Genomic DNA, 21,299 nt, shown 5'->3' with positions numbered 1-21,299 from the left:
TCTATTTTCAGTTTTGCCATTGACCTGCTGTGTAATGTCAGGTAGTCACTTCATCTCTCTGTACCTCTGTTACAACTCCACGTGTGTTTGTCTTATTTATTTAGATGGTAAGTTCTTTGGGGCAGGACTGTCCTTCAGTACTTGTTTGTGCAATGCCTAGCACAATGAGGCCCCAGTTTTGATTGCGGCTCCTTAGCTCTACTATAATACACATAATAAATAATACTAAGTGTTAATGAAAGATTGTGAAGAGTTAGGCATGCTGTTTAAATCTACAAGTGTCATTCCTTCTTTAGACAGCCATATTACTATTGCATGTCTCCTTGTATCTGGACACTAGGGTAACCAGATAGAAAGTGTAAAAAATTGGGCAGGGAGATGGGGAAATAGGTGCCTATATAAGACAAAGCCCTGAATATCAGAACTGTCTCTATAAAATCGGGACATCTGGTCACCTTACTGGGCCCACTCATTGCCACCTTTGTGTCCAAGATAGGATATTTCAACATGGGAGGACAGGGAAATCTATGAAGAAGATGCTTGGAAGCCCATGGTAGCAGAGGACCAATTCCCAAATTTGTGAACTTGCTTTGAAGCTACCAAACAGCCAAAGAGTCATAACCTGATTTGTCTTGATTGCTTTTTGTTGGATGTTCTTTCACAGTTGGAGAAAGGAAAAATAAAGTTTGTACATGTTGCATTCTGTCTAATTCTTTCCTCATGCTGTGATTTTGTGGGGCAAATAGAAGAGAGGTCAAGATACACTGAAAGTGTCTTGGGAGGGTGAGGAAGGGAAGGACACAGTTCTGACCATCACAGTCCAGAATTTGGAAATGCTTGTTAGCAGAGCCTTTAGATGTAATTATAGGAAATTGTATGTGGCTCATTAAGGGCAAATGACTGCAGTGGTGTTGACATCCTGGGTTTTCTTAGAAGTACACGTTCAGTTCAATCGCAGTATGTTTGTACAATGCTGAACACAGTGTTGTGATAATGAAATAATTGTGTCATCTGGTGTTAATAACCTTCCCCATATGTTTGCTGAGCCTGTCAGTTCTACAGTACTCTTTGAAGTGCTGCAGCAGATAGGGACATTATTTTGATTCCTGATTCCATTTTCTAGAATCTTCAAGATTAAGTTTCAGAGTAACAGCCGTGTTAGTCTGTATTCGCAAAAAGAAAAGGAGTACTTGTGGCACCTTAGAGACTAACCAATTTATTTGAGCATGAGCTTTCGTGAGCTACAGCTCACTTCATCGGATGCATACCGTGGAAACTGCAGCAGACTTTATATATACACAGAGAATATGAAACAATACCTCCTCCCACCCCACTGTCCTGCTGGTAATAGCTTATCTAAAGTGATCATCAGGTGGGCCATTTAGATTGTAGATTAAGGTCTACAATACCGTAAAAGCCTGATCTAAAGCTCACTGATGTCAATAATAGTCTCCGTAGGATTTGGAGCAAATCCAAAGTGTGTAGGCCTGTGGAGCTTTTGCAGAATCTAGAATTGTTACCTTTAGAAAAAAACTTATTTTTTTCTTAGTGCTTTTTTAGTATTTTATATCACATTTGATAATCCCTAAATAAGTTTAGGGAGCTGCACAGATTTGTCACAAGGGTGGCAACGGCCCTTTGGCCCTGCTCCTCACCTGTGACTGGCCAACTGACCCCCAGGTGAGCTTTAAAAGAGAGCACCTGGGCTTAGAGAGAGAGAGAGAGAAAAACCTAATGAAGGGGAGCCTGAGAGACAGTCAAGAAAGGGGTGCAGAGAGCAGACATGGCCTTCACTGCCTGCTCTTTGGGAATAGAGAGTCTTGAAGAGCAGCAGGACTGTCAGAGTCCCTTGGGAGGGAAGGCTGGGAAGCAGAAGCAGCCGATCTGTTGAAGTCCCCAGGACTTAACAGGGCAGAAGGAATCTGAGAACTAAAGAGGGAAACACCCTTGGGAGATGTAGCCCAGAGTGGGCCGAGGAACTGTGTTTTTGTTGATTTGATCTAAGTTTGGACAGTAAAACAATCTGGACAGAAACTGTGGGCATGGCAGTGAGCAGGGGAAAAGGCCTTTTTTGTTACAAGGATTTAGTCACAAAAAACACTTTTAAAAATCAATGATGTCTGTATAACTAAATCCCAAACTACTACAAAAATATAAGGGAAAGAGTTCCAAAGGCTCCACCAGTCTGGGATACATTTAGAGCTTTGCAAAAGTTTGCAATGAAATTTTCACAAAACTCCTTGGATTTCAAATTTTGTCTCAGACTCTGCATAGAGACTATGTTCTTTAAAAAGACTGCTCATGAATAATTTGGGTGAATTTTTGCTCAGAAATGTGTGGCTTAGACATTAAACCATACCTCACTATGATACCATTGCACACTAAATAATTGTCTCGCTGTTTGAAATACTCAGACAAATCTTGTAGGGCAAAGTTTAAAGCTTTATATTTCAATGTAGGCATCTTAATTGCATGGTGATCCTGATGTAATGTCTCAAAAATGTTGGTACATAATCCTCATAAAAAGTATTGCAAGACTAATGACCCTTGCAAAGTATATGGTCAATAAAATTGCTTTTAATAAATCCATATATGCTTATTTCTGTTAAATATTACAATAGCCAAAGAAAGGAGGTTCTGAATTGTTTCTTTTGGAAAAAGACCAAAATAGTCTCGGGATGTGAATGTACAGCCAATATGTTGTCTTCAGCCTTTGAAGTTTATTCTCCCATGAATTTATGTGTATAACTTTCAGAATTATGTAGATGTATTGACGGAAGATTAGAACCCTTCAATTTCTGAATTCATCTATTACCTGTGTAACAGCCAGAAACTATTGTGTAATTATGACTCAGTTTTACACTCTTGTAACTTCTTCTACACCTCAGTAATCCTCAACAAAATTAAACAGCCCCGATCTATTTTATAGTGTATGGGCAAATATGTCACCATATACACCTCCTGGGATTGTCCACACATCCAAATATTTTGGTCACACATACATAAAAGTTTGCAGAAACCCAGAGCATTATGTTCTGTGAGACTCTCTCCCAAATCTACAAAGAACAAAGGTATATATTCAAAATACTAACAATAACAGCTTGGATTATATGATACCAAGTCTGGTTTGAGAAGCATTAGGCTTTTAGCTAGTGAGTTACTTATAATACACAAAATATGAATTTAATTAAAAATTACATCATACTATATCTAGAAAGATGATAATCTGTCATTTATAAATTAAATACTTACTGCATACTTACCTGAGTGTAACTGTGCACCAAATCCCCATGTGTATATGTTTATAAAACCTCTATGCAAACAATTTGCAGAACTATCAGTTTAGATAATGTTGCACCAAATATCTATGTATATTGTTATTTGTAGCACTAGAGCACCAAGTAGTATCACTGCGAAAGTTTAAATCAATGGTTCTCAATCCGGGGGCTGCTTGCGGCCCAGTCAGCACACAGCTGCAGCCTATGTGACATTCTCAGAGCCATACGGGGAGTATATATATTGTGTGGATGCAGCCCACATAACCATAGAGAGCTGCATATGTGGCCTACAATGGTAAATAGTTGAGAACCACTGGTTTAAATTGATAAAAAATGCGTAAAAATAAACACTGATATTATCCAATGAATTTATTAAAAAATAAAAATATATAAGCACTTCCTTGGAGAATCAAATCTGTCCCTTGTGGCCTGCATGGAGTATTCTGCTCTTCTCCCGACCCTGGTTGAGGTACTGTGGGGTTTTATTATATATTATATTAATTATATTATATTATATATTTAGTTTATGTTCAAAGCATAGAGCATGGATTAGCCCTACCTCGCAGGAGTGCTGTGAGGATAAATACATTGAGGCACTTAGCTCCTATAGTGATGTCGACCATATAAGTACCTTAGATGGATGGATAGCTTGTCAGTTTTAGCCAAAACCTTTAAATGTGGTAATATTAATGCCTCTCATGAAAAGGAGAAGACTAAAAAAAGTACAAGGCTCAGAGGAGCGTAACAGGAAAAATATCAGCCATGAAGATCTATAAAACTAGGAGTTGCTCATATCAGGTGATGTAAGGTTCTTTCAGAAGACATGGGGCTGAGAACCCATTTAAAGACTGTTGTTTCACAAAAGCCTCTACTGAGGCCATGGACGTTGTGCAGAACAGGCTCTCTCAATCTGTCTTCTTTCTTTTTTATTTACACTTTTGAAAATAAGACAATGCAAATCACTACATGGGCTTTCTTCCAAATGTCTTGCTTTGCTGTTCCAGCTCCAATTAGAGTCTCTCTCACTCACCCAGCAGGGATGAAGGGATACAGGGACTGAGCAGGGGTTTTATTCCTGCAGTGATTCATCCAAGTCACTGGGGGTGGCAGTGGTCTCAGCACTGAGGGCAGGGAGATTGACTCTCCTCTTCTGCTTTCAGTGCCTTCCCATGCTGGTGGGAGGAGGTGAAAGGGAGAGAGTTTGAGGGGCAACAGAAGGATGGAGAGCAGGTTGGGAGAAACGGGAATCAAAGGAAACAGGATCCCAATTCCCGTAGGGAGATGTACAACTGAGTCTCTAGTTTCACTTTGGGTCAGACTTTCCACATCTGTATAAGCTATGTACATAGAAACAAACTCCTCTATCTCACTAACATTTGTCAAAATAAATACTATTATAACACTACATACTTTAGCAATCTAGTTTTTCATTAATAGCTGATATATATGAATATTGTCTCCTGGGCATTATTTCAGAAAAATTCAAGGAGTGCAAAGTTGTGTCAGCATCCCTACTTCTACCTCCCCACTGAGGCTCTGGCTCATTGTAGGGAGTTAGCAGGCCATTCCCAACCTGGAGGTGGCGTCCCTGTCTTATCCCAGGGGGTGAAGGGCTGGGAGGGTGTCTCATTGATGGCTGTTCCATGGCAGGGATCGGGGTCTGGGTCACTCTCTGCTCAGTTCCAGCCCAGGCCATCGCTGCTGCTTCCTGTCTGGCTAATGGGGACCATGGGGTGATACTGACATCGCAGAGATTTGGCCTCTGGTCTGGCCTGTCCCACAGCAGCTCTCATGGGCCTGGGGGGAGATACCACAGTGCCAGCTGGCGAGGAGCTATGCAAAGTCAGGAAGGGGGGCAATTCCCCCTTTGCCCCATAGCAAAAAGAACCCATAATTCTCTAGCACTTGTGAAGGTGGAGTCTGTGCTCATTTGCTTTCAGAAAAGTGGGTCTTCATGGTAAAAAGTTTAAGAACCACTAGAACAGAAGATTGCTGTACTCAGCGTATGGATAGGTTGACCAGACATCCAGTTTTAAAAGGAACAATCCCATATTTAAGCCCTCCTGGAGGTGTCCCGACTTTTTCTTAAAAACGGGCAAATTGTCCCGTATTTTCTGCCTCCCCCTCATCAGAACTAGCAGGTCCTGCTGCTGGCCGGATCCCTGCTTGCCAGCTGCCTGCCCACCAGCGGTGAGTGGGGGGGGAGGGGAGGTCCAGTGGCCGACAATGGGGGAGGGTTTGCAAGGCTGGTGGCAGAGTAATGCTGCTGCGTGTGGGGTGGGACGCTCCCCCTGTTGGTCCGTCCGTGCAGCCCAATCTGCAGACTGGCTCTTGATCACCAGAGTCCTGTCCCCCATCCTGTTTCTGGCTGGCACTGCACTGCGAGCTGTGGTGGCTGGTGAGTGTGGGCAGGCGCCAGGCAGCAGCTGGTTATGTGTTGCCTCTGGCTCCCACCCATCAGCCCTTTACATGTTCTCCCTCTTGCTGTCCTCTCCCTGTTTTGTCCCTTTACCCCCCAACCCCGCTGCCCCTCCATATCCCTCTCGGCGGGGCACGTCCCGCTCCCAGCGCTGTGCGGAGAACCAGCCCCTGGTCGGAGTGCTCAGCGCACCAGCAGCCTCGCTGGCAGGCTTCTTCCTTCCTTCACTGCCTCTGGCTGCGCCGGCACCCCAGGAAAGCCCAAGACCCTTCGGCCCAGGGCACTGGCCAGGAAGAACCGAACCCTGGATGTGACAAAGTCCTGCACAGCGCTGGCACAGGGAAACCTCGCCACCCCTCAGCTAAGCTCTGGAGTGGTGTGGGGACGGGGGGAAGCAATTTCCAGCCTGTTCGTGCCCCGACCCTGCAGGTTCCACAGAAGTGCCCTGGGCAGGGGCTTCGCACCCTCTTCACCCGCCCCTCCACCCCGTCCTGGGTCCTGCCCCACAGGGAATGATGGGCTGCTCGGTCCCCTAGGCACCTGTCCCTGCTGAGCCAACTCTCTGGCTGGGTTCGCTGAAGCCCCAGTAGTCAGGTTCCCTAGGTCCAGGTGCACAATTCATCCTTAGGGCTTAACCTCTTCCTGCCCGTGCTGTAGCCAGGGGACAGGAGGCAGCTCGGTTATGTCGGTAGCCAGCAGCAGCCTGGAGGTGTTAGCTGCCTTTCGACACTGTGCGGGCAGGAAGGGACAAGCTCCTTCCAGTCACAGGGAAACAGGGGAGGGGTGGGAAGAGATGAGCTCTGCAAAGACATGGGCCAGGTCATCCCTTCCCCACTCCTCACCCCTGTGGCTGGAAGCATCTGAAAGCATCTGGCCACATTCTGGTGTGAACCCTGGCAGAAATCTGGGGATGGAGGCATGTGACCCTGCATGTCCCCTCCTCCCCCCCATGAGTTGCCTCAGGAAGATGTGGGGCCAGGTACCAGGAGAGGCGGATCTGTCCCAGGGGCTCAGCCAGGCATGGAGGGCAGAGAGTGCAGGGCAGGGAGGGTCAGGTTGGTCAGTTACCTACCCTGTGCGAGAGAGGTGTATGGGAGAGTGTGTGTGTTACCTCTCCCTGTGTGAACCTTAAAGATAAGAAGGTAAATAAAAAGAATCCAATTACGCAGTATTTCTTTTTAACAAGGGCTCAATCAACTTGATGTTAATTTGAACATTTGTACTGCATACTTCTGATTGATTGCCATTGAATTCGCTTGAATATGAGTAATTTTACCAGGTGTCCTGTATTCAGCAAAGGGAAATATGGTCACCCTATTTATGGATCTTATACCAGTAAAGCTAGTGTGGCCTTGTGCTTAGATCATAAAATGGAGTCATATGTTCTGGATTCTATTCCTAGCTGTGTCACTGAGTTGTGGTGTAACATTAGAAATCGTAAACCTCTCTATTCCCCAGTTTCTTCTTCTATTAAATAGGGATAATAATACTTTCCTACCTCACATATATGTTGTGAGCCTTAATTAATTAACATTCAACCTTGTAAGAAAGTCACTAGAAATGGACAATGCATTATTTATTTTTATTATTCTCCTTATCTGCAACTTCATCACTAGCTTGACTAATACCAGGAGCAAGTTGATAATGGGGTCTTGAGGCTTAGAAGAGCCTATTGGGTGGAAAAGGGAAACCAGAACTGAGGAGGAAGTTCCACAAGTGATGGAATGGAGGCTGAAGTCTCTTGCACAACAGATACATATTTTCCTGGCCTCCATCCTGCCACTGAACAGACTGGAGGTAGACAAGTATGTGACAGAGGAGTGGCAGAGGTACCTGCCCAAACTCAGCACAGAGTAATTTAAATCTCCACCCAGTCTTGGAACAACAGTGGAATATATACTATTCTCTTGCCCTTAATGGCAGTAGGACATTGTGGAAGACAGTTTCTGGACAGGATGTAAGGGCAAGGAAGAAGAGTACAGCCAACTGCAACTTGATAGTAGATATGTTGTTTTGTGTAGTTACAATGACTTTGGCATTTGAAAAATCCAGCTTTTGGATCATTTGGCTGTTTTTTGAGTGTGGATCTACTTTTTTGTGAGCAATACCTCATGTTGCAGGTTAGTATAATTTATTATATAGCTTTGCAATGCCATGTCTGTCTAGATTATGGAGTGTACATTTTTTTATGACTTCATGTTTTTATCTTTAACAAATTCATGAAGAGGAGAGAAAACTTTTAAAAAGTTGATTAGGCTTTTGTACCTGTAACTAAACTGGATATGATGAGTGGTAAGACCAACATCTGCAACATTCTCATCAGTAGTTCTCCTGGAAAGGAAAAGTACTTGACTTCCCGGTAGCTCATTTTGTATGGTCGGAGACAAAATCCAAGGATTATGCCTGAGGGAAACAAAAAGCATGACTTACTTTTCTAGGTTAAGCACTAGTAACATAATCTGAACATAAATATGTGTGCAGTGATTGCCATTAGGTGTCTCAGTAGAACATACAGAGTTTATTACGGACCAGATTCTCATATCCTTACTCACATTGAGTAGTCCCATTGAGGTCAATGGAATTGCTTCTGCACATGAGTAAGAATATCAGAAGGTGGCTTATTGCTTGCACTATAATTTTATTTATTTATTAAATTTATAGAAAATATTATTCAGTCATTAGGTGCCCAGTTAATGCTCCAGGTCCCTTTACAATATTAAAATATACAATTTCAAATAAAAAACAGTAATGCACTGAATATTAGGTCATATGGCCTGGGGAGAGAAGGAATCTATGAGGTTACCTGGTCACAAAGCATGTTATAGAGTTGGCACCTTGCTCTGTGGATGGAGCTGTCCTTAAATTCTCCTGCAGTATGATTGTGGTTGTTCTCTTCAAAGGCGATGTATCTGGGGGGGGTATATGTGAGTCAAGTGCCGCCTCAGATTAGCCTGCTGGGGGTGGGGAGGAAAAGGGCTCTGTCGTTCTCTCTCTGTGCCTCCCTCCCTGGCACATTTGGCTACTCTCTCTGGCAGCCGCGTGGGGGGCGGTATGGAGCTGCTTCTGCCCGAGAGAGCCTGGCTGTGAGGCAGCGGTGGCCCACACCCTACCCAGGCTCGTCTGCTAGGGACAAGGGACAAGCATGCTGGGGCGGGGTGGGGGATCCCTGCTGCCTCCCAGCCAGGCTCTCTCAGGCAGAAGCAGCTCTATCCTGCTCCCCGCCCGGCTGCCAGGGAGAGCGGCCAAATGTGCCAGGGTGAAGTGCGGGGAGAGGAGGACAGAGCCCTCTCCCTCACAGGTAATGTGGAGCAGGGAGAACACAGCGGCCTGGGTTGGGCTTAGGGTGCGGGGGGTGTCACTGCGCAGAGGAGACACATGGAGCAGTCATGTATTCTCCCCTTTAGATTGTGCTCCCCCACCCCCCAGTATGGAGAGGCATGAGTTGTCTGTGGTCCTCTTCTTTGTATGGAAAACACAATTCTTGTGCATAAAGAATCTATTGGAGTAATGTATGTGGACACTTCATTTCTACACTTAATAAGCACCGTACTGAATAATAAGCAAGTAGAATAGACGGGCTTCTTACTTAGGCTCTGATCCTGTAATTATCTTCAGATGGAGGCATCCTTTTGCCCCACAGAAATCAGTAAGGAAGGGTCTTTGAGCATGTCAGGATTCAAACCTTATACAGTGTTATAAGGGCTATATTTTCTGTCCACTAAGGCCATTTTTTGCACATAGTGGAGACTTGGGGCTTCAGTGAATAGTTCTGTGAATATTATCTGAATGTGAAAGCAGTTACTGCAGCTCCTGAAACTTGAGATGCCAACTTTCAGAGTGGCAGCCGTGTTAGTCTGTATCCGCAAAAAGAAAAGGAGTACTTGTGGCACCTTAGAGACTAACAAATTTATTTGAGCATAAGCTTTCATGAGCTACAGCTCACTTCATCGGATGCATCCACTGCATGCATCCGATGAAGTGAGTTGTAGCTCATGAAAGCTTATGCTCAAATAAATTTGTTAGTCTCTAAGGTGCCACAAGTACTCCTTTTCTTTTTGAGATGCCAAGAATTTCTGCTGATTTTTCTGTGTTATTTAATATGCTGTTCTGTAAACCACTGTATGCAATATTACAGTGGTTGTCCAGCATTACATAGTAGAAGGAATCAGAACTTCTGAGATGCAGAGAATGATCTAGGGCTGAGCAGAGGCTTGGGAGCTATGAGATGAGCTCTAATCTTTGCTTTGCCAATGACATCATGTATGGCTGAGGCAAGTCATTTAACCTCTCTGGATCTCAGTTTCCCCTCTTGTAAAACTGGTATAATGATACATAATGTACCTGCTGGAAAGGTTTGTTTTGAGGATTAATTATGGTCAGATAATGTTATTAGCAGTGCAGGAAAGGATTTAAAAGAATAATTCCCTCCAGTGCAGGAGTCACTAGGGTGAAATTTTATGGACTCTGCTGTGTAGAAGGTCAGTCCAGGATGATCATAATAATCCCATCTGACCTTAAAATCTATGAAAAATAAAAAAGATATTTAACATGCACTTAGTAGTGATTTTAAATATTTAAATACCACATTTTATATCCTTGCTATAGAACATATTTACAATGTTTTTTTAAAGTGACTAATAAGTCTGAAAAAGATATGGCAAATTTTCTTAACTTGTTTCAATTCATCTGTAGTGCTATCTTTTAAAAGTCTTAAACAATGAGACAAAGCAGCTTATCGATGTAGTGGACCTTTAAAGATAAAGTAAAGTGATAAGGCTATCTATTAAAATCAAATCAGGAAGCAGGGCCTGATCCAGTGTTGCTGTGAAGCAGGGTGCTTAACACCTCTTAGCAGTTTCTAGTACCCTGCAGGATCAGGCTTGAAGAGGCTGAATGCTGGAGCTGGCCTTTTTCAGTAAGAGTTTCAGGTTTCTGATTCCGTCTGAACATTGGACTGAAACAAAGCCTCACATAAAACGTCCCGCAACCTGTTGCACAGGTTTTTCCTCTACCTTTTATATAAGTAAAGAGCAAGCAATCTATGATATCAGAAGCCCAACTTTCTGAATGGTAAAACGGTGCACCACTTCTGCATTGTAGTGGAGAACCATTTTGTAACAGAATCTTTTGGCTTCTCCAAGACAAAAATCAATACTGTTTGTTAAAGTCAGTGAGTGGAATTTTAAAAGGTAACTATAGTACGACAACAAAACCAGACCCTTGGTTGAATTGTACAGTTATTCTTGTAAACAGAAAGAACTGAGGTTAGGAATAATCAGAGACGGGTTTTAGGATGTACCCATCACAGATGCAACTGAATTCCTGGAAAACTCCCAGCTTGTGGGACAGTCCCAATGATGGAGTCTTTTGCTGTCTTTCTGCATTAGTTGACATTTCACTAATGGCCTAGCAATAGATAGTGCTAAAAGTGCGGAGGACAGTGTGATCTCTGTTGGCCAACTGTGAGAAAACACCCAGCTGCTAGAACTTCTTCCTTTATTTGACTAGAATGTGGGGATGGAGGGAATTTGATGCTGTGCCCCAATTTCCCCTGGGACACATGAGGAAGAGTAAATTTGAAGAAAGGAGATACAAGATGAAAACGTGGTTGGGAGGGGAGGAAGGAGAGTAAATCTGCCATGAAGAACGTGGGGCTTACAAAATCCTAGACCCAGCCTTGGGAATATTTTATTGCAGTTTTTTTTAGTGATTATATTCAAATGAGATTCAGCATGTTTAAACACAATGGACAAAATGGTCCAAAACACAAATTATTCATAGAAAGAAAAAATTAATAAGGCTGACAGTGGCATAGGGATGAAAGTGGGTAAAATAGTTAGATGTGATCTCACAATACAAATGGCATCAAAAAAAGGCAAACGTGCTTTGGGGCTGCTTATACAGAGCCATGATATCATAGGACAGGGAGAAGCATGACTCTGGTGAAACTAAAACTGGAATACTGCATTCAATTCTAGACACTTTCGCACCAAGAAGATGTAACAAGTTTAGAGTGCCCATTTTCCACATTCATATCTTAGAAACTATACCTGTTTCTCTAGTGGCTAGGAAACATGACAATTATCTATAATTATCCAAAAGGTATAAACACCAGGTGGAGAGTAATTTAGTGTGCTACAACTAAACTTTCTGCTAGAAGGGAGACCAATTAATTAATTAAAATTAATACATTTTAACTAATGCATTTTTGAGAATAATTTATTTATTAAAATGATTCTTATTCTTTTTCCTTTGAGTAACAGTGAATATAACGGATATATTCTTCTATGTGGGCAAAACAAAAGGAGTCTTCTGAGATTCTACGAGAGGAATCTAAGCACCAGCAGTTTATTTTGAAAGACAAAATTTATGCGTCATTTTGTAAAATGAATTTTAAAAGGAACATAAAAATCCCCTTATCGAGCAGATAAAGAACTTCTTATAGTCCTGTCTATACTTCAGTATGGGCTTGGTCTTGAAATGGTAGAAAACTGTTTCAGCACCTGGCTCATAGTGTTGTATAGATGGGATGGATGGCAGGCCACACACCATCAAACAGGATTTAGTTTCTACATCAGTAGAACCATCCGGTCACAGTTAGAAAATTAGAGGTCGACCCTAACCCACTACGAAGCACTTCTGAATTCTAGGGAAATTTAAATCTAATCTTCTCTCTAATGCTGGGCTTTTTCCTGAGCTCATCACCTTGATATCTGAACTTTGTGGCTGGGTCCTTCACTAAGTTTTGTAGCTTCAATAGATTTCTTCCCCTGAAATAATTGAAATATTGAAACTAGCACAGAAATTCTCAAAGATAAAAAGACAAACAATTTTGAAATGAACATTAACAGGAACTCAGTTTTGTAAAACCATTGAGTTTCCAGTTTTTAAAAGTAATAGTGAATCCCTAACCTGTTTCTCTATTTCAGAAGCATGCAGTTGTGGACATAAAGGACTGTAGATTTATTTACAGTGCATATTTCTTAAATAAACTTTCTTTGTGGAATATTTCAGAACAAAATATAAAAATAAATTATTTTTATTTTTGACATGATCAAAAGCCAGACCTAGCTGTTTTAAACTGAAAACATCAACATGTATTCCACAAGAAAATTACTAGACAGTGCTTCCATTACAAGGTACAAGATCTGAATTTTCCTTCCTGGTGCAAACAGAAGACACCAAAACCTGACACCTAACTGAGACAGACGTTCTTACTCTTCTACTAGGTAAAAATAACGCACCAAACTGAGGGTGGCTGTTAATGCTGATTCAGCATCAATTCTGGGAATAATGTTCTGTTTCAAATAAGACATAATGAACAACTGCATGCCACTGATTTACATGGGTAGTAACGGAACCTGCCAGGTCAGATCTGAGCACTTGTCTAGTACTTTGTTTCTCACAATGACCAGAAGCAGTTGCTGAGGATGGTGCCAGTTCTTAATTAGAGACATATATGGAATGCAATAAACCTCTTTCTCACTCTAAAAAGTTAGTGATTGGTTTATGCCCTGAAGCGTGAGAATTTCTATATTTTATATGACTGTGGATGTTTCCACAATCCATATAAATGTGTAATCCTTTTTTTGACTTCCATTAACCTCATGGATCTAATGATATCTTGTAGCAGTGAATTCTGTACGTGGATTATGTATTTCATAAAAAGTTTCAGAGTAACAGCCGTGTTAGTCTGTATTCGCAAAGAGAAAAGGAGTACTTGTGGCACCTTAGAGACTAACCAATTTATTTGAGCATAAGCTTTCGTGAGCTACAGCTCACTTCATCGGATGCATACTGTGGAAAGTGTAGAAGATCCTTTTATATACACACAAAGCATGAAAAAATACCTCCTCCCACCCCACTCTCCTGCTGCTAATAGCTTATCTAAAGTGATCACTCTCCTTACAATGTGTATGACAATCAAGTAGGGCCATTTCCAGCACAAATCCAGGTTTTCTCACCCCTCCCCCCCCACAAACCCACTCTCCTGCTGCTACCAGGTACGTAATAATAATTTCAATGGTGTCACTGTCTAGGGCATGGCAGGGAGGGCTTGCTGCCTCCCCCTATCCTGCACCCCCGGCTCCCAGCTCCAAGTCCTCCAGTTCATAGACATTTTGATAATAGAGTCTTTGGAAATGGGTTGAATTTGGTGTCATTTGAAAGTCTTTTCTCACATGAACACAGTAGTACCAAACATGACAAATCTAAAAGAATTATGTAGATATATTTGAGAAAATATTTAAACATCAACTTTTATAAATTGTACTTTAACACAGGGTTGTACTGCTTACATTGAAAAAAGGTCTTTGGGAATCCTAGAGAAGTTAGCCTTGACAAGTAGGACTGAAAACATTTATTCATTAACATCATCTTCAATGTCATCTCCATCTAGGACATCACTGCTAGACAAATTGTCACACTAATCCTTGTCTACGCTACACTCACACAGGTCCATACAAGGTAGGCTGCTGGCTAAACATTTGCTGCGTGGTGAGCATTTGGATTTGATTAGCTGCAGGATTGATTTGGAAGCACATGGTATTTCACACATAACTGGTATCATTGGTCCATCTTTCAAGACCCATCCATGCCTGATAGGGGAGGGTAGTTTTGGATGAACTCGATCATCCTGGAGCCATTCCATTGCTTGATAATTTGCCCCCTTGAAGCAGGTATAAATGCATCCCTTCTTGGTGGCAATTTTGCTGAGTGAACTGAGCGATCAATGGGGCTAACAGGTATGATTGGCAGGATGCATACACAGGTCATTTGCTCCAGTACCTCGTATGGTGCTGAATTAAAGGCTGACCAGGTTGGAATGTACCTTTCTCCTTAAATGGTTTGGTATGATATGTCCTGGGTGTCTAGATCATTTGATGGTACATCTTCTGTCTCTTCATCTGAAGCCATACTCAATGATTTTTAACCTCTGGAGTGCATCCCAGTTTTGCACAATAACCAAGTGAGATCAAAGATAGTGAATATAGAAAACTCTGTTACAGTCAATTTAACTGCTGCTTCACTGAAAACTGGACTTCTTGGCTTCAGATTTTTTGTACCTTAGTAGGAAAGTGAGTCATTAAGTCAGGAAGCTCCTTCAAGGAATTGTTCTTTGATAGTCCAGACAACACTTGAGGTTGAGACTGGTTCCCATTAATATACTCCTGACCATGACAGTAGCATAAAGAGTACCATTGCCATCAGTTGTATCTTCAAGGAAGTCTAAGTTATCGGCAGCACAAAATATAAACTTACCCTTGATGAGGTCTGGGGGAATGGACAACCCTTCATTCAGTTCCACGCAGCAAAGAACTTTGTTTGCAATTGCAGTCTCCAGGTAGAATACTTTGTTACAGTCAATGGAGAAGCCAATGCTCTGCATATGTAACACTGATAGATCTCTCTCTCTCTCTCAAACCAACAGCTACTTGTTATGGTAGACTATACATATGATGCGCAGTTATGTATGTGTTGGAAACCTGCCTTGCATTGAAGCACTTGTATATGAGGCTGTCAAGGTTCCTTCCCCACTCTGAACTCTAGGGTACAGATGTGGGGACCTGCATGAAAGACCCCCTAAGCTCATTCTTACCAGCGTAGGTTAAAAACTTCCTCAAGGTACAAACTTTGCCTTGTCCTTGAACCCTATGCTGCCACCACCAAGTGTGTTAAACAAAGAACAGGGAAAGAGCCCACTTGGAGACGTCTTCCCCCCAAAATATCCCCCCAAGCCCTACACTCCCTTTCCTGGGGAAGGCTTGATAAAAATCCTCAACAATTTGCATAGGTGAACACCGACCCAAACCTTTAGATCTTAAGAACAACGAAAAAGCAATCAGGATCTTAAAAGAAGAATTTTAATTAAAGAAAAAGTAAAAGAATCACCTCTGTAAAATCAGAATGGTAAATACCTTACAGTGTAATCAGATTCAAAACATAGAGAATCCCTCTAGGCAAAACCTTAAGTTACAAAAAGACACAAAAACAGGAATATACATTCCATTCAGCACAACCTATTTTACCAGCCATTTAACGAAAGGAAATCTAACGCATTTCTAGCTAGATTGCTTACTAACTTTTTACAGGAGTTCTGAAGAGCATTCCTGATCTGGTCCTGGCAAAAGCATCACACAGACAGACAGACCCTTTGTTCCCCTCCCCAACCCCCCCCCTCCAGCTTTGAAAGTATCTTGTCTCCTCATTCGTCATTTTGGTCAGGTGCCAGCGAGGTTATCTTAGCTTCTTAACCCTTTACAGGTGAAAGGGTTTTGCCTCTGGCCAGGAGGGATTTTATAGTTCTGTATACAGAAAGGTCGTTACTCTTCCCTTTATATTTATGACAGAGGCTTTCTGATAAAATGGCAGCCTTGTTTTCCACTTGCTTACTTTCATTCTCATTGGTGCTGAAGTCACTGCAATCACCAATGCACCACTTCAGGAAGTAGTACATGTCATATGGTATTATTTTTCAGGTTTGGCATCAGGTTTTGATCCCTGAAACTCCCACATACTGCAGGACAAAAAGCTTTTCTACAAAAATTTAGCAGCTGCAAACAGTCTTCATATTACTGTTGACATCCATGCGTTCTGCCACTTTTGATAGAGCCACATCTTTTGCAGCTTTTAAGGATATGCATTGTGATTCATTTCTGCAGATAGGATTGCTAAAAAGTATGTCCCTTTCCCACAGTTCATCTTCAATAAATGCTCTAAGAGCCTTTCTTGTAAGCATTTGTTTGTCTTCAGTGCCATTCAAAGCACATTCTTCTCTGTACTTAGCTTCTGCATCAGCTATTGACACCACTTCCCCATCCATTTGAGCCTTTTCAAGGCAATTAATGATTTCAGCTGTGGTGCAGTAGAAACATGGGTATTTGTTTCTGTTGCTTTTTACCATTTGACACAACCCATTACATACATTCTTGGTGTAGGATTCAATGTGATACACAATGTCATATGTGTAGGCATCTTTTGGGTCAATGCACCCACTTAACTTTACTTTCTATGCAATGTTCATGAAAGCTCTACAACCTCATCCCCATGAACCCATCTGAGGGACCTCCTACATGCTTCCCAAGATACACAAACAAGAGGAGCCAGGCAGACCCATCACAACTGGCCACCGTATTCTTAATGAAAGAATATCAGGAGTCCTAGAAACCATCCACCAACCACTCACAGCAGAAAGGCCCAGCTTCCTCCAGGACACAACCAGTTTCCTCCAGAAACTCTGCAACATTAACAACCTCTCTCAGAACACCATCCTTGCCACCACGGAAGTCACCTCCCTATATACCAATATGCCTCACTATGACGACATTGCTGCCTGCCTCAAATATTTACAAGATAATGGACAACCTTCAGACATCTGCCCCAAACACATTGCCAAACTCATCCATTTCATCCTTACCTATACAAATTTTACATTCAAGAACAAACCATGGGAATAGCCATGGATACTAGGATGGTTCCCCAATATGCCAACCTCTTCATGTGCCTCCTTGAAGAAGAATTTCTGGACAAATGCACCACATAACCAATGATATATCTGAGAAACATCTATGGTATTTTCATCTTCCAGACAGATGACCTAAGCTCCCTCGTAGATTTCCACCACAACTTCAGTGGCCACCACCCATCCATTAATCCCTCTCTAGAACACTCCCACCAACTTCCCATACACCACAATCAGCTTCAGCAATGGAACCCTACAGACAACTATATACAAGAAACCCACAGATTACCATCCTTACTTTCACAGATCCAGGAACCACTTCAACCATGCCAGGAAACCTGTTATCTACAGCCAGGCACTCAGATACCACAGAATATGATCCGAGGAGAAATTCCAGGATATACACCTTAACACACTTAAAACCAACTTCACTAAACAACGCTCCATGAGAGAAGTAGATTGCATCATGGAATGGGCCACCCTAATGCCCTGATAGAACCTGTGTTGATACAGAAATAAAACTTCCTTCAACTGCACACTTCTGGATGTCATCTACCACCCCACACTGGAACCCATACTGTGTATCATCAAACAGTTACAACTTATACTCAATAGGGGCCACATCCTGAAAGAAATCTTTCCTGGACCCCCTCTTCAGACCTTCAACTAACCCCCCAACCTTGCTGAGCTCATCATCAGAAGCTAGGTCCCCACAGACCAGGGCATACCAATTCAAAATGGCACCAGACACTGCCAGAACAACAAATATAAAATGTGTGGACCTAGCTCCACTGTTATGATGATCAACACCCCCCACAACACACCTTTTGAGATCCATGGGTCCTACACATGCCTATCACCACATGTGGTGTAGCTCATCCTGTCCACTAAATGGCCCAATAACAACTAGGTGTGTGAAATGAGATGGTTGCTATGCTCTCAAATGAACTCACACAGAAAAATGATAAAAGAGAAAATCATTATATCACCTGTGGGTGAACATGTTTCACAAAGTGATCACAGTCTGACCTCTCAGTCCTCATCGTCAAAGGAAACCTGTACAACCCCTTCAAAAGATGAGTCTTGGAGCTTAAATTCATAAATTTGCTAGATACTAAAAATCATGGTCTGAATAGATTTATGGCTTATTACAACAATCTATGACCCAATTAAACCCTCCTCACAGCTCCCTCCCCCTTTTCTCCCTTATGACTGGAGAAGCGTTAATAGGCTACTTCACCTTGAATGGTTCCTTGAAATATGTATTAACTACTTATGCTAAACAATCTATTCCATCTTGTATTTAGTTGTGACTCTCTGAGTCCCTTTCCCAGACCTGAAGAAGAGTTCTGTGTAAGCTCAAAAGCTTGTGTCTGTCACCAACAGAAGTTGGTCCAATAAAAGATATTACCTCACTCACCTTGTCCCTGGGATCAAGATGGCTACAACAACACTGCATATAAAGACTTTGATTTATTTACCCTTTTTATTTCCATCTTACATGTTATCTGCCCTAGTTTATGTTTCTTTCTATTGGCTTCATATAGGTTTGATTTTTCATCTGAAATGACCTCCTGTACATTGCCATTTAACCCCATTACTGTTTTTCTTGCCTTCTTGTTTCCTTTGTTATTTAGGGGTCGGCATACTTTCTGTGACTCCATTATGATATACTTAAGTAAATGCCATGATGAACCTAAGGATTTTAATATACTCTTTACTTTAGGAACTTTTTGACTAGATTCTCACCTCCAGATTAACTTGATCATATTGTTATCAGTATTGCTCAGTGGCTCGACTATAGTTACTTCTTAAACCAACTCTAGTTTTCCTTAGGACTCGGTTGAGTATAGTCTTGCCTCTTGTGCGCATGAGAACTAATTGTTCCAACATGCAATCATTTAAATTGTGGAGAAATTGATTCTCTAAACCTTGTTTCACTGTGACATATGACCACTTTATATGTGGGTATGAAATCACCCATTATTACTGCTTTATTATGCCTCTTTGATTTCCGTTCATAGTGTGTGCTCAGTGCGGGAGATTCTAACCCCATCTTCAGCCCCTTCATTTCAGGTAAAAGGGGTGAAATAGCCTAAATAGGTTTTAAATGTCCTTGTTCTAGCCAGGGGAGAATTCCCTTAGTGCAGGAGGATGCTGTCTTCCTTCTACAAGCTGTCTGCTGGAAGCTCTGGAGTATGAGGCATGCCAGGGACTAGCTAGGAGCAGGAGGGGATTGTCAGGGGTAGGACTGTAGGACATAGTGTTTCTGGGCTGCACTGATGCCTATAGGCAGCCAGGGACCTACTGCAGTAATTCAGACAAGCCCCCAGGGCTAAGTATGTGGGGGTTATGTCAGCCCCTGGAGCAGCCCAGAATTGGGAGGGTGTTAAGATAGTTTAAAGCCACTTTAATTCCCGTTCTCTTATGCTAAGAGATCTGTGAATTTTCTTTTAAAGATGCAGAACAGAATATCACCCAATATATTTTCTTGGTAGTATAATCCTCCTAATTTATCTGGGTGTAGTCCCTTACTAGTTGGGGGCTTGATAGAAGCAGCTCCCAGCACTTCTTACAGACAAAAAGAAAAGGAGTACTTGTGGCACCTTAGAGACTAACCAATTTATTTGAGCATGAGCTTTCGTGAGCTACAGCTCACTTCATCAGATGTAGCTCACGAAAGCTCATGCTCAAATAAATTGGTTAGTCTCTAAGGTGCCACAAGTACTCCTTTTCTTTTTGCAAAGACAGACTAACACGGCTGTTACTCTGAATTCTTACAGACAGCGGCACAGAGCAGAAACTGAGGGAATTGAAACAGGGACTGCTTGCTTCCCCTCTGCTTGAGAGACAAACAGTTTGGGGGCCAGACCAGCCACCCTATGAACAAGCCAGGCACCGAATTGCAGGCCCCAGATAGCCTGCACGTGGTTAGGACTTCCCCACCTGTGAGCTGAGAACAAACAGGAACAGTTTGTGGGGATAGAACTGGCTGCAAAGTGACAAGTTACAGCAGTCGGAGGGGAAGCAACCCAAGGGTAAGATGCTGTTTTGTTTCTTTCAGCCAGAGGACCTGAGACTGACTCAAAGCCCACAGCTCCCCAGGGAAGAGAATGAATCCTCTCACTCCACTGTGCCTGTGAGGACTGCCTGCCCCCCAAGCCTGATAAGTTTCCCCTGCACTAGAAACCAGGGATGGCCAAGGCTTGTGGCCACCAGGGACCCTCTCCAGCCAGAAGGAAGAGCTAGGGACACCAGCAGCCTTTTAGTTCTCATTGATCTCCAACTCCATCAACCAACTATAGCCTATGGGGAGACTATAGAGGCATTTTTGTTATTTTTACTTAGTTTGTGCACATTTAGTGTTTATTGCTGTGGGATTGGTTGATTACTCATTTATATGACATCCTTACTTCCTTTACTTGTTCCTTTCCCCTTTCCTGATGAAGTGAGGTGTAGCTCACGAAAGCTTATGCTCAAATAAATTTGTTAGTCTCTAAGGTGCCACAAGTACTCCTTTTCTCTCTACATGTGAGTATGTCTCATTTGAGATCAAGAGCATGTCTCATCTTTTGCAGATTCCTCCATGATGAGGGTGTAAAAATCACTAGAGGTTCAGGTTCCAAAAAATGAAACTATCTGGCAGGACATCAGCTGTCACAGATATGACCTTTAATTGCTGATTTGATCAGAGACTCTTCCCACAGTAAATAAACCAAAGCAAACAAACAATAAACCCCCAAACACTTCTACTCTCAATACTGTTTGACCTCCTGCATTTCTGTGCTCCCAGAATCACCTGGATGCTTTCTAATAACATCGGTATATTTGAAATCTTCCTTACTATCAAATGGGTGATCTCAAATTATCAAAATTTGATTCTTTCCATTCCAGGATCTGTGGCTCTGAGGCAGCCTCACTCCGTGGACTGCCCTGCATGGAGCTGGGAACCTGGGAGTCCAGAAATGTGCTACTGAGTCCCCAGGTACCTGCCATGTGGACCACCTAAGACCCTCAGGCTTACTGGTGATTCAGGCTGCCAGCTGGCCTGGGAGTCTGGAAGCCCTAGTGTCTTTGGTCTGGGGCAGCCCACATGTCGAGGTTTCCCCAGAGCCACAGACCCTGGGAGCTCCAGGCAGCT

The 21,299-nt window shown here is 42.5% G+C and overlaps 1 protein-coding gene across 3 annotated transcripts in view; it reads right to left on the bottom strand.

Annotated features, from left to right (window-relative positions):
• The window catches only part of SLC1A3 (solute carrier family 1 member 3), a 94,413-nt gene that overhangs the window by 59,832 nt on the left and 13,282 nt on the right, over window positions 1-21,299 (bottom strand). For 2 of the 3 annotated variants that reach the window (XM_073343771.2, XM_073343770.2), the window contains one exon: window positions 7,963-8,100. In XM_073343771.2, the coding sequence (XP_073199872.1) occupies window positions 7,963-8,100 (138 nt within the window). Of the gene's footprint in view, window positions 1-7,962; window positions 8,101-8,500; window positions 8,590-21,299 lie in introns of those variants that run through there. The other variant, XM_073343772.2, reaches the window with a different exon arrangement.

The sequence above is a fragment of the Lepidochelys kempii genome, chromosome 5, assembly GCF_965140285.1.
Source record: "Lepidochelys kempii isolate rLepKem1 chromosome 5, rLepKem1.hap1, whole genome shotgun sequence".
Classification (NCBI taxonomy): domain Eukaryota; kingdom Metazoa; phylum Chordata; order Testudines; family Cheloniidae; genus Lepidochelys; species Lepidochelys kempii.
This window is presented reverse-complemented; position numbering and strand designations above follow the sequence as displayed.